Consider the following 14,860-nt stretch of genomic DNA (forward strand, 5'->3'; position numbering starts at 1 on the left):
TCCTGACGCTTCTTTCAAATAACCAATAAATAAGGGTTCATCAGAGTCAAGCAGTCCACATGGCACTAGACATTTTGTGCACTGAGCACACATAAGACATCAGCCAGGCTCATCCTGATTGATCAATGCGTGCTATGGCAACACAATTTAAATTGAAGCAATCCAACACCAAGGCAGAAAAACCAGATACATTTACCACTCGTAATGGTTGGATGACCAGCTACAAAGCTGAAATCCTTACACTCAGAAGCAGGCGCTCTGTGGCAGTTGAAGAGTTGGTTTCTGTGCATAAACATGACAATGATTATGGTTTCCACACTGCAAATACAGTATCTACATGAAAGTAAAAATAATGCATCTCGCAAACCCTCAGAGACACTGTGAAAACGTTCTGGGAAGTGATATCTAAAAATCAGACTGAGACAACATTATTATCAGCAACCCAATAGAGGCAAATTAAGGGCAAGAGTTTGTGGTGGAACAATTTGGCATCTCTTACTGCAATCTTAGCTGAATTCTTGACCACAAAACAATAAATACCTAATAACAAGCCACTGCAAATTGAAATTCAAAATAAATTATACGCCTGCAAAGAGCAAGCAGAGTTTCTGGCAGTAGTGAATAAAACTGCTCATCACATCTTCAAAAAACAGAAAGTCCCCCCCCCCCCCCATCATGAATTAAATCCCTCTTATACTATAAGGCAGTCCGACCTCAGTGACATCAAGACAGAGAAAGTTCAGAAGTCGCCAATCATAATTAATCTCTGGACTCCTCTAATCGCAGCTGGTGGGGACCAATGAAGGGATGAAGGGATAGTTGCAGGTCGGGTTCTTTCTTATTGTTCAAACCGTACAATATGTATCTTCCGATACACATTTTTTTCGTCACTTGTACCTTTGCACATGGTAAAATCATTTTGAGAAACCCCTGAAAAAGAAAGTATCAAAAGAAGTAACTGGCAGGATGTAGGTCTCACAGGGTTTTTGTTTGTTTGTTATAAGCTTCTCTTCAGGCGTTCGTGATTTCGGTGGCAGCGTTGCATGCTGGTTGCCATGTTGGAGATACAGAGGGAGGGTGAAAGAGAGAGAGGGTGTGATCAGAGGGTGTGATTGTTCAGAGGTCATGACGGGACGGCATGATGTCTGGAGCCAGTCAGAACCCAGAGCAGTACCAGCTGAAGGGCCACCATTAACCAAAGTGAGGGACTCAGTCCGGACGCCCCGCCACATTCAGGGTCCTCCTCCTGGTGTTGAACAGGGATAAGTGAAAGTGAAAAAAAGTGAAATTACTGTTTGTTAAACCCAACATGAACACTTCAATTGACCATTAGTTAAACCCCTTCCTTAAATAGTGATTGTCCAATCATAGTTTAGAATCCATAACAAGGCACAGCAAACCTGTCAAGCTTTGGTTTTCTGCACATGTAAAAAGAATAAGGGTCGGCTAGGGTCTGTATAACATTAATGTCCTCATCAGAGCGTGTACGTGTAAACAACGCTATGCTACAATCAATAGATGCACATCTATTATGCATGTGTCTCCCAGCGTTCATTGTTAAAACTGGCTGGAAACAATAAAAAACCTGCATTGTAGAACCAATACAAAGTATTCAGGGCAGCCCTTCATATTGGGACAGTGACATGCTGTTCACAATGGAGGAAAATGGAGTGGATCACATTATTTTCAGTGAGGTTTGTTCTTGACTATAGGGTGTGTAGATTTGTTAGTGGCTGTTGTCGCAACTACCTTGCATTTGGAAATACTCAGTTGATCGTTGGTGGGGAAATCTCTGATTGTCTGGTATTGTGAGACTAATGTGGAATGCATCTTCCAAGCGGTATAAACAGAACTACTATGCATCCTTGGTGTCTGCAGCTGTCCATGTATGCATATGCTTGAGAGGTATCGGGATATAAGGCAGGTGCCACTGCGCATGTGGTCCCGTTTACAGTGCTTCACTAGCTTGTTGTATTACGTATCACAACCTCTTGACTTTTACTACATTGTAAATTTCTCAGAACTTTAGTACAACTTAAGCAGGAAATATTAAAAAGTCATTGAGAGGCCAGATTTTCAACCAAATTATGGAGCTAAAGATTGCTTAATTTGACCTGTTAGCTAGCTACAGTTGATAAAATCTGCCAGGGACAGTTGTCATTTCAGCTGGCAAAGTCACCAACTAGAAGCATGTCTGAAATCAAGGAACCACTGTTTCAAAAATTACTACGAATTTTGAAGGTTACATCTGCCACCCTTGTAAACTGCTTAAATTCAATGCTAGATTAAAAAGCAGGGCTGGCACGTGCATGATGCTGAGGTGAGGCTTAGCAAATGGTCAATTGGAACAATTCAAGGATCAAACAAGAGGTCATAAAATACAAAAACCTCAAAATGTCTATCACTGAAACATTTTTTGTCATTATTGCGAACAAAACTGTCCTGATACTTTCTGAATGCTTAGCATCTGGAAAGGTACGAGGGAAATAATGTCTTCCCTTGATATGTTTTTAGAGAGGGAAAAAATGTAGAAAATCATTCAAAAAAGATGTATAAACATCTGGATGCAAATGAGAAGTGAATGGTCTGTTTTAGCTAGAGTCTGGCTACATCTGTAATCACATGTCAGCGTCCATATAGAGTCTGTTGAGTCAGATACTGGAGACTATTGCCTGAGACGGATAATGATAGATGGGGAAAGATACAAATAGCATGGCTTGAAGTTCAAAGTCAGGTGAGACGGAGAAAAATGTTGGCGGGAGACAGAAAGGGAAGGGGAGGTAAATTGGGAGAAGGTGAAGACAGACAGTGGTAGAACATAAGAGAGAGTGACAGGTTAGAAAAATAAGTGGAGGAAAAGAATGGAAAAAGACATGAAGTAGTGGAACAAAGCAGAAATGGTAAAAAAAAAACAGAAGGACAAGGTGAGGAAAATCAGCGAGAAAACAATAGTAGAAATAGAAATGTCCGGGGAAAGAGAGCAAGTATGAGCCAAAGACTGTAAGACTGAAATAACGTTAATGAAAGAGAGAAAGAGATAGCGTTATGGGACTGACCCGAGACAGCACATGAACAGTGGCAGCAGTAACATGAGCAGAGAGGAAGCCAATGGGGAGCCTGCGCTCCTTCGGCACATGGCCTCATCCTAACCATCAACAGCCAATCACAGAGCAGGAAACGGAGAAAAACAGAGAGAAAGAGAATCATGCAGCAAAAGGTCCATACAGTTAGCAAGAAGTTACAAAGCAAAAATGGCAGGAAAATTTGATCAATGACAAACAGTATTACAAGACAGATGCATTCACTTGCGAGAAATGAGTGTGGGAGAAAGAGTTAGTGTGTGGGTGGGTGTTTGTGTGTTTATGGGTGAGTGAGTGTGTGTGTGGTCTGTCATGGGTTGCTTCGGGGGACAAATTTCAGACTGGGGACCTCTTAATTGGGGACAGCTTGTCTACTTTGGGAGAAAAGACCCGTCTCAATTGGGAAAAAGCTGATTTTAGGGTCAATGGTTAAGGTTATGGTTAGGTTAAGGTTAGGCAAATAACTGTTATAGTTAGGGTTAGCGTAAGGCTCCAGAAAATGAATGTATGCCTATGTAATGTCCCCAAAAGTGACTGTGTGTGTGTATGTGTGTGTGTGTGTGTGTGTGTGTGTGTGTGTGTGTGTCAGTAAGCAAGACAGTGCAAGCATACAGTAAGAGTTATTTCATTGACACTGGAAAAAGACTATAGAGTGAAAACAAACAGGGCATTCAAGCACAGAGGTTTCACACGCAGAGATTCTGTGATGCGCATAAAAATGTTTGTTTAGCTTAGTTATTCATAAGTCGAGTTACAACCGACTGTTTGTCTTTGCGTGGGAAATCTGTACACATACTGCTTTTGAGGGATTGCAAAAAAAAACAGAAAAGAATATGACATGCACCATGTAAAGATATTAGTGATGGAAAGGTGCCATGGGTAGAATTTCTTCACTGATATATTGTTTCCATATCAAAAGTGCAGCTTAAGGATTTTGGTCTCTGGCCAGTGAGGCTAAAAGTTTAACTTTTTTTTTCTTCTTAAAAACAGAGTGAAATCCGGCTCGTCTCTATTTTTTTATTGGTCCCTAATATGTTAGTCGTGAAACCTCTTATTTTCCAGGTGATGGAAAAATGGTTAATGGTGTCAATGTCCAGACTTATCAAGTTGTTTTCCAATAACTGCTGCCAATAACAGGCATTTTAGGGGGAGGGCTGGATATGAACTAAAGTGAACAAAGTGATGATGAACTAAAATTTATATTACAATATTTGATTGTCACATTTGCCTTTGATAAAAATAAATGTAAAATGTGTGTCTTTTGCATACATCAATACATATATATAATATTTTCTTCTCTAATTACATATGCTTTCATCAATATTTCTACATTACATATGACAGGGGTTTTTCATCCGACTTTGCAGTTCCTCTTACCTCTACCGAGTGTTTTAGCATCTTTCCTTGTTATAGTTTTATGGCCCACAACGTTACTGTTTTACTTAACTTTACCAGCGCTCATTAACCATTTCTCCAGCAGAATCAGGAAGTGGTTTTCAGCTAAAACAAGCTGTAATAAACCCACTGTATGCTACCTGCCCAGCACCAAATGACAGACAGAAAATGTAAAGCAAGCGCTGGTGAATATAGTGAACATTGCCACTTAAAGAATTGAATATTTCCCGCAGGAGTTGGTGGAAACCACAACAGAGCTGAAAGATGCGTGATTATTTGACTTACATTCACCAGGTGGCCACATACATGACTTCAAATCAAAGCTATTGTTGTGCTAATGCTTTTCTGATGGATGTGTAATTACAGTAGGCAACTGTTTGGTACGCTGTCCGTGGTGTTGTGTTTTCGGGTAGTGGTGGTGCCCCTGAGTAGTCATAAAGTCAGTTAATGCAGCTTTAATTATTTTAATTCAGATCATTTGTGCACCACAAAATGTGATGTGATTAAATTTAGATTGATAAGAGTTGTTATAATGTCAGTTATGTGATACATTTGGTTTACACAATACATGGCAGGTTCAGATCTACAGATGATTATCATTATTTTATAATAGTGCTCTAAGGGATGTATGAAACTGTTTGAGGTCTGTCCTCTACTCTGTAACCAAGCCTATATTTACCTTGGCAATAGAGTCAACTGATTATAGCAGAAAAAGCAAAAACAGTAGCCTCAAAACACACACTTTCATTTGAAAGACTTTTCCAATTTCAGACTGAATTTTCTGCTATCTTTTTAAAATTCTTATGAGACTAATAAAGCAGCTACAGTCACTATTTAGTAGCCTGAGATGACCATCTATGAAACTCTACACCCTTAGTAAGAAATTTGTGCAGTTCAAAATGTTCTCAACCAGAAGCAGTGCAGGTCTGATGTAAGCAACTTACGTGTTCATTGTTATCAAAACAGACTGTAGGCCCTTTCCTGTACCGAGGATTATGAGCCCCTTCACATGGATCAGGACCGTCAGCTGGGTGAGTAAAGTCAGGAATATGACATAGTTTCCTGTTAGAATTAGTAATAGATTACAATGTGGAATATTATTTAAGTGAAAAATCATATTATTGTGTATATGTACAAATTTAGCATGTCGGGTATAATTGTGGAAAGACTGTGAAGACTTTGAGCAAGATGCCTCTTTCTGGATTTTGAGCACATTGCTCAATACCTCAATCATGTGGCACTCATTTTCAAGCACTGTGTTTTCCAAGAGGCTTAATGTATAATTGACCACAGCCCTGTGTGTTTGAGAGAACATCATAGATTTGTTTGTAAGGTCTTGAGCAGATTTCTCCCACACTACCATCTGCCATACAGATACAGGGAGAGTCCCAATGCAGAAACAGCTCAACTCTGAGCCAAATTTTAAATGTGAATATCCATAGAAATGTTTAATCATTAGAACGGCTGTGGGAATTAGGAGATGTTAATGAGGAAAATATTGAGAGTTATAAATAATTGAAAACAATATTTCTACAGAAGCTTGAGGACAGTTGTTTTCTGTTTGCATTCAAGTCAAAAGTCCATATTTATGTCATGAACCCTTTAGCTTTGTAGCCCCTATGCTTGATTATATAGTCATAAACACAAACTTTTAAAACATGTGTGCACTCAGTTTAATGTACACATTCTCTGCAAGATGATAGCTGTAAAAGGATACACGGCTTTTCATCCTGTGTTAATTCCTTGGTGTCACAGGATGAGCAGGTGAGTTTTGCATCAGCAATAATAAAGACCAGGTTCGTCTTGGGCAGCTTTTCAGCATGGTAGAGCCTGGAGAGGAGCAGACAGACAAAAGACACCAGAGCAGTTGTTGACACCTGGGCTTGAGTCCAGGAAAGATGGAGATAAAATTTCATTGAACACAGGAGATGCAGGAAGTTGAATATTTAAACAGAAAGCAATGAAAAGAAGATTGCTCTAGTCTCTCTGCTAAAGTAGCTGGAGCTGTTAAAGTAGACACTAATTATTCCACATACATGACGAAGCAACACTCCAGTAACTTTTAATCTTTTATAAAACTCTTAACTCCAAACACAATAAAAAGCACACTGTGGATTGCTTCACAGTGAAGTTTCTTAACTGCTTTCATTCCCAGTGGGACACAAACCTGCTGTGCCACCCCACTGTCCTCCAAGACCTTTACTGAAATCCACATGTCGCTGGTGCACAAATGATTTTCTCTGCTTTTTTATGGTGGTCGTAAAATGAAACGTGTGTGCAGCTAATGTGCAGGAACGCCGCATGGCATGCGGGCAGGCACTCCATTAGCCGGCACGAGGGGACCTTAAAACGGCGTACGCACGCACACGTGTGTGCAGTCACACACACGAACATGCCAGGACGGTGGTCCACTCAAGTGACTTGACTTCACCTTCATGGCATGTGAATTTTTACAGCCCTCTCTCTTAGTGCCACCTCTGGGGACTTCATTTGTGTCTCAATGATGCAAATGCATCGCAGCAGCTCTTTGAAGGCATTTGGACCATAACTATAATCTGTTACTGTGTATGTAAGAGTCTAGTGTGTAGCCTTCTTGTGGATTATTTTACCTGGAGCAGTTTTCACAGTCAACTGTGCCTCTGAAAGACAACTGGCTGGTCTCAAAGTAGTATTGAGTTTGCTGTGTGATGCAGACCTCTTTACGCATGGCATCTGACAGTTCCTCATCCATTTCAGCTGTGAAAGCACACAAAAGCACATTCAAGAAGATTAATAATTCATTGCAGGATCAAGTTTAATTAACATTGTTGGAGGCATCCAATGGCCTAGTGGCTACGATGCATACAACACTGTATAACAGCAATGTCCCTGCTTCTTTTCAGGCCAAGGATCTTTGTTGCATGTCATCTACCTCTCACAAGACAATGTTTCTTTCAAACAAATGCAAAATGCCAAAAAGTTTTTCACAAGGTGTCACATTGTCAAAAGATACTGTGTATAATTGAAGGAGGCGCTGCATGGTTTTGATGGCTCATACAACAGGTGCTTTTTAATGAGACAGGTGAAAGTACAAAAACCAAGATCAAGGAAGTCTTGATTGATATTTGTCCTATGTGGTGCAGAGAGCCATGAAAAAAACTAAAGCACTCCATCTTCAGTTGAAATAGTACTGTGAACTTATTCTTCAAGCATATACCAAGCAGATCAACCCATTTGAAGTCTTTATCCGGGTCTGACAGACACATAATCAATATGAATTATTGCCATGAGTGGCATTCCACCCAACACGTAAGGCCTTGTCCATAACCAAGAGATAAACCAAGAAGATAATTCTTGCTTAAAGAATGGCATGGGATCCATACATGCCAAAGAAACGTGAATCTAAAATGACGCATAAAAACAATAAGAGATTTACATTAAGTGGAAATGTTTTAAATCCAGAAAATACACAAGAAATACTTACAGGCAATACTATTTAAAACATGGAAAGACATATGTCCATGCCCCCAAATCTATGAAACAATCTTCACATACTATCAATAAATTCAATTAATTTCAATGAAGAAATAAAAAGACAACAAGTTACAGTAAGTCTTTTTGAACCAAAAAAGTAAATTCCATGAGGATGAATTCTAGATGATCAAGTCTTAGTTTGACTTTTAGATCCCTTCCAATAATTTGAGCAAATGCTAGAATCTATGGCAAATCAAAGTTGGCATGTATAAGGGATGAACTAGCACATTCAAATGTTTGTCAAATTATGTAAGTGAGTGAGGTATAAAAGCACGATAAATATGTATGATCATAGTCATTGGGCATTAGATTTTCAAATGAGCAAATATCAAAATTTTCACAATAGCTTCTAACTAATGGGGATAATATGAGCACATAGAAAGCCAAAGGATATTAGAGGAACAGCAGAAGATCTATTTCATATTCAGTCCTGGAGACTTAGTGGCCCTAATGTTATAATCCAAAATGTTTCTTGTTGGAGATTTCTTAGTCTACCGCCACCTCTTATGTGGTTAGGTATGACTTCAGGGACAACTGCTTTCAAGGAAGAGGGACTCCCTTGTCCCGCTTGATTGGACTCTTTGTGTGAATAGCAGTTTTATGTTCCCCAAGTCTGTCTTTAAATCTCATTTTTTCTTCTCCCTACATAGAAAAGTCCACAAGGGCCTTCAAGGCGATATACCAGAAAGGAAGTGCTGCAGTTGGCGAAGTGATTTATTTTATATATCTCATTGTTAAACACTCACACAAATCTGTCCGTTTTAGAAATATTGCCGCAATGGCAACAATAGCCACAGGGGAAGTTGGCCACAGGTTTGTGAAACCAAGAAATCTTTGGTGATAGATGGCTGTGGACCAGCTTGTGTTGTAGGGTAGGAGCCCTTCTAGAGACAAAAATAGGAGGCTCAGGGAACAATTTATGCAAGTAGGGATCAATGTGTAATATATTCCATTTCCATTTGAGGATACTGCAGATCTGAATAGACTGTTTACTGTAAGTTGACACAAAGGTAAGGTATTTGAATTATGTGATAGATTTTTCACAAGAGACTTTTTGTATCCATAAATCTAACTTTAAAGGGAAATTCTGGTATTTTTCAAATGACTGATGGGGACAAAACGTTGGAATTAGTCCAGGACTGAGCGAGAGCGCTTCGGCCAGCAGCCATGAAACAGGCTGTAATCTTTGGGGGCAACTGCACCCCTCAAAGTACATCCTCTAAAAGTACTAGTTTTTGCCACTGACAAGCTCAGATTGTTATAATATGTATCTGACAAAGAGTTCACAGAGGAACTAGCCGCCAATGGCAGCATCATGGTTAACTTTACAGTATCTTTACAGTTTAACCGTGGTGAAACGTTTGGCTCATAAAAGCACCTGCGTGTGCAGATGAATATGTGGGTGAATTACATACTGTAATTCCTCACACAGTTACGTGTTGAAGTCACATTTTTCTTATCATGTGGAGCGAAACATTTGGTCCAGCCAACATGCTCTTTTCATCCAGTTGATTTTTGTGGAGGTGAAATTGTCTCCAGGACGACATTGTTGATAAATGCTGTAAATCCATTTGAAGTAGTTACACAGCTGGGATTACTCTCATCCGTGGACACTTCTAGATTTTCCGAGTCTGGCAGCAACAGGTCCCACTCTGCAGAAAAAATTTTCCGCTTCGCTTGTCAGGAGAGAAGAGCAGTGACTGCAGGAACAACAGCAATTTATGTGAGGTAACCGTTACTGTACGTTAACTTTCCTGACGGTCATGTTGCCTTTGTGCCTCTAACCTCCATTCTTCATTTTTCCTCTTTCGTTTGTTTTATCTCCTCTCTGTGTACTCCTTCTCAAATAAATATGGTTGGCAGGTCAAAATGAAATGACTTACGATCATCCTTATAATCATCCACGGGATATAAGTCATTGCACTGATTTTTTTACTTTCTTACAGTCTAATTGAGGTAAAAGTCAGCACAATACATGTAAACAAACTAGCATGTGTGGATGAATATGTGGGTGATTTGGTTAGCTGGCAAGCTGCACCGGATAAAGATACCTATGCAGTTAGCCAAAATACTGCTACAGATGGCTAGTTCCTGTGTTTACTTTTGTTTTCAGAAACTTGTAATAACAATCTGAGCCTGTCAGTGGCAAAAACATGGACTTTTACTGAACGTACATTGATGGGTGCAATTACCCCAAAGGATTACATTGGCTGAAGTGATCTAGCGCAATACTGGACCAATTCCAAAAATGTTTGCTTACACCAAAAATAATGGGAAAATGGGGTCCAGGTTGAAAAATACCACAATACCATTTAAAGCATGATGGTTCCAAGTCCTTTTGTTTATATTCACGCTCTGCAAACCGTAGCCTCATTTCTGCAGGTTTTAGATCAAAGTCCTCCTTGTACAGGAACATAAATACATTGTTGTTAAGTCTCCACCCTATTAACATTAGAATGAATTCATTAGGTAGATTGAAATCTTTTCTGAATTTGTAAAAAGTGTTGTATTGTTTCAAGACCATCGTTGTAACATCCATGGTGACCATAAATGCATCACCAATGTTTCTAATCTAATCAGTCCTGGTAAGGATGTGAGTGGTGTCTTGTAGGATGGGAAAGAGGAATCAAATGGTTTAATGAAATGATCGATGTATTGAGAGGCAGGTTCAGAGATGAGTATATACCACTGATGAAGGGTCAATCTGGATGTTTAGATGCTTCTTTTTTTTTTGCAAGGATGTCCCGCTCTTTTTCTGTTATCCACTTTTTCCTAATGGCCTTATTCAGAATCTTCTCCAATTCAATTCACATATTGTATTCTAAAGGATTGTATGAAAGTGTGGTGTAATATTCTGAATTTGGTAATTTACGTCAAGTTTCCTGAACATATTGGACTCTGCCACAGATTATCACAGCACCACCCATACTGCTCTTTTACCAGTCAGTCTTCATTATTAGAGAGCCAACACAGGGCTCCAGCTTGGTCTAATGAAACCTAGAGGGACGTCTGGTGGTTTGGAAGTGGGATTCAACTTCACAAGGAGCTTTCTTGGTAAAAAGTTGTCAGCCAAGTTACTTATAAGACGAAATATGGACATGGGTCTAAACATCTTTACACAGCACACACTTATATTAAGGTTTTGTGAAGTCCTTAAAACAGCGGGTTGAGTATTTTGTTGGTACCAGGCTTTCAGGTGCAGCCTCCTCTAGAATTGAAACTTTAGTGTGAAATTGGTTGACCTTATTTTGAAAATGATTTGCAGAATTCATGGGTGCAAAACTAAGACCCCAGGACAACAGAGAGACATTGTTGTGGGAGAGGGATACCTGATATATTTATCACAGAGTTCTGTCCTGTCTGGTAGTTCATATGACTTGTTGGTTCTGAGTGAGAGCCATGCATCTACTCCTTCCCCTGTCTTGTCTTTCACTTTCTTGGGAGTTTTGATGGTGGCAAGGGGGCTCTCTAAAATGCCCCATCTCTGCATTGAGCCATCACTGGTGTGTTCATCCTCAGTGCTACTTGGCAGGTTGAAGGAGACTGAGTAAACATGCTGTTCCCTGCTGTGCCAGGAACGTGGTTGTGTATGAGACCAAGAGTAGCTACACCATGCCCTCTTGATAGTCAGCCAGATCTCACTTAAATGTTTTTCAGTTTGGAATTTTAAAAAAAACATTAAAAATCTTCTAATGTCAAGTGGTATTTGTTCCTCATTGGTATTTAGTTCTTCAACTTTGATTCTGAGTGTAGCAATTTCATTTTGTAATTCCACCCTTTGTTTTTAGCTTCTTCAATAAGTAGTGTAATCAAATTCAGGGAGCTTTTTTTCAAGTTAGTTTTGGTCGTGGTCACTTCACATGTTTCTGTGAGGTCATGATTGAAATCTGGATTTTCATGGCTAAATGATGGAAATGTTTTTATTTGTAGTTCACAAGGGTCCATCTGTGCTCTCCAATATTCTGCCAGTGTTTGATTTTTTGTTTGACATAAAACTTGATTTTGATGTCAAACAAAATCAAGTTTGACATCATATTTGTATACAACTATTAAGGCAAAAACACAGCACAGCCATGGGTGCCAGTTTTGCTCCTAACTATGCATGCCTATTTCATGGACTCTAGGAGGAAACGTTTATTCTGGACCCTTCCAACCTTCATCGAGACAAAATTATTTGGTATGGAAGGTATATCAATGACTAAAATTCTTGTACTATGACGGCCTAAAAGGAATTTCACAGCTGCCGACAGTGTGCTGCCGAAAACTCTTTTTAGAGCACAGCAGGAGGGATGAACTTTCTTGACTACAAAATAATTGCTGATATTTTCCAGTATTTCTAAAATGGATAGATTTATGGATGTGTTTACCAATAAGGCAATAGAGATTAAATAAATCATTTCATCAACTGCACCACTTCCTTTTTGATATATTGCCTTGAATGCCTTTGTTGTGAAAGATGAAAGCATTTTCGCTGTTTCTCTAGCAAATTTGGATATGCCTGTTCATTCCTTATACATACACACTTTGATTTGCAATAGACTCTAGCACTTGCTTTGAAGGACCAGTGTGCTTAGGAGGATCCATTGGCAGAAATATTGACAGAAATGGAGTGTAATATAAAGCACATTTTCATTGATGAATAATCACCTGCAAATTAGATCTGTTTACCTTAGAATGAGCCCTTTAAATTAATAGAAGTAGTGGGTCCTCTTCCACAGAGCCCACTATGTTGCACCACTATTTCATAGCCACCATACAGTAGGTTCCCCAACACACTTGGAAGCGGATGGTGAGGGGAGGGGTATTCTGTTGGTTGCAATCTGCAACCTCACCACTAGATGCCACTAAATCCTACACACTGGACCTTTAAATATTTGGCCATTCTGCAGGGGATCGGGTAAGTAATTGTCAAGATGAGATGTATGTATCTACACTTGAGCCTCATGGCAGAAGCACATATTGAAACTTATTGGTATAGCAATGTACATTTCTTCACTGAAATTAATTGAATTTATTGATAGCATATGAGGTTGGTTCCATACTTTTTGGACATGGACATGGATCTTTTTCAGTTTTTTTCATTTGAATGTTATTGCTTTTAGTTATTATTATAAATGTTATTATACATAGTATGTGTATAATATATTTTACATATCAAATTCACAATATTATTTCACCTGATGAGTGCCTTTTTTCCATTGGTGTCTGAACCACTTAAGGACAAATATCAAGCAAGACCTCCTGGATATTGTTTTTTGTCAAAGGAGACTTTTGTGTTAGCACTCTCTAGGTGCTTTAGCAATGACTAGATTAACTTTCATATAATTGAAACTACATCAGCTTCGAAATATTGAAGCTATTAGCAGCACCGAGCTGTATTGGTAAAAGAATAAAAATAAACTCTAATTTTAAAAGAATATGAAGCTCTTGAGTTCCCCAGTCTACTTATTTGTACATTCATGTGAACAAAAGCATGCTACAATTCTCTTTTGTGGGCTCTTAAGACTCTATGGTGCTTAAAAATCACATACCGTAAATCCCCTAACCATTACACATGCAAAAATATGCAATGGACAAGCAATGAAACCAAAGAAAGATTGAAGTGATCAACACACAAAGCCTGGCTCCCTTACTCCTGCAACAACAATTTTTATTTTCTGATAAATGTTTCTGAGATTGCACCAACCTAATACAATGGAAGAGAATGAAACTTGATTGGTGGAGCTCACAGAAAATCAAACATTACATTTAAAAAAAGCAACATCTCTTTCCAAAAAATGTACTGATTACTCCAAATACTCCAAAGATCTAATTGTGGATGGGTTTTCATTGGAACTACTTTTTTACTGATGAGGTAGTTCCTAGGAAAATTGTAGAAAAATAAATCTACTGTCACCTCCATTGTATTATTTGTGAAACCATAAACAGTGATAGTCCTGTTATTTGTCTTTGTTTTAGATCTGCTTGTGATGTGTAAACTTTAATAGGACATTTGTGTACCACAAACAAAGACAACTGCACTTTCATATGGTCCAGCTCACATGTGCAACACATTGCGCACATCAGGCTTGATTTACTAAGATCCCAAATAGTGGGTACTAAAATGGGCATTCCTATGAACAATATTGTTACTCTCTACATTTTCTTGGTGGATCATAAGTATTGCACCAGAATTTAAAGATAAATAAACACAGTTTAAAAATAGTATGTTCAATAGCTTTTAAGACCTTGTCAAAGTAACTTAAAATTAACATTCATTATCATTTCATTTCCAACATGAGGCCATTTTAGTTAGGTCATCTAGGTCAGTACTGCAAGAACCCTTATAAAAACCTCAAAACACCTGTTCTTCTCTCTGTGTTAAATGTATCTGGTTGGCTAAGAATGGAACTCCTAGTCTTATGATGGGAACTCACCTGCATCCAGGACATTCGGGAATGTGATGCTGACCAGTAACTGTTGCAGTATCGACCTAAGAGCAAAGACAAGTCCCAAGGATGAAAGATGTCTGGATTCAGTGGAACATAAGCTACAATAAATCATCTGTATAAATGCCAATGCAGCATTAAAATACATAATGAGGCCAAATGGCAATCATTAAAATGATTGATTCAATTGATTACCATATATCTAAAACATCAAAATACATTTTTAATGTGCATACTGTAAAACAACCTGTTAATGACATCAAGACAGTGAACATAAATCAAGGGAAGATTTTGTGGAATGTTAACTGTCTTGGGAACAATTCAGCTATTAAACAGATGCTATATGTCCATTTCAGAAGAACAAATCCTTGCTTGCTTTCCATTAGGATCTGTTTGAAGAACTTTCAATGCGGTTTCTAAGATCTCTCTGAAAAACATTAACAC

The 14,860-nt window shown here is 38.7% G+C and overlaps 1 protein-coding gene across 1 annotated transcript in view; it reads right to left on the reverse strand.

Annotated features, from left to right (window-relative positions):
- Positions 1 to 671: 671 nt before the first annotated feature.
- cacna2d1a (calcium channel, voltage-dependent, alpha 2/delta subunit 1a) overlaps positions 672 to 14,860 on the reverse strand; it is a 98,262-nt gene continuing 84,073 nt past the window's right edge. The window contains exons 34-38 of the mRNA XM_062443410.1: positions 14,405 to 14,460; positions 7,085 to 7,211; positions 6,193 to 6,305; positions 5,420 to 5,502; positions 672 to 1,246 (exon numbers count right to left, since the gene is read on the reverse strand). Coding sequence (XP_062299394.1) covers positions 1,124 to 1,246; positions 5,420 to 5,502; positions 6,193 to 6,305; positions 7,085 to 7,211; positions 14,405 to 14,460 — 502 coding nt within the window. The 3' untranslated portion in view covers positions 672 to 1,123. The remainder of the gene's footprint in view (positions 1,247 to 5,419; positions 5,503 to 6,192; positions 6,306 to 7,084; positions 7,212 to 14,404; positions 14,461 to 14,860) is intronic.

The sequence above is a fragment of the Scomber scombrus genome, chromosome 22, assembly GCF_963691925.1.
Source record: "Scomber scombrus chromosome 22, fScoSco1.1, whole genome shotgun sequence".
NCBI classification, from domain to species: Eukaryota; Metazoa; Chordata; class Actinopteri; order Scombriformes; family Scombridae; genus Scomber; species Scomber scombrus.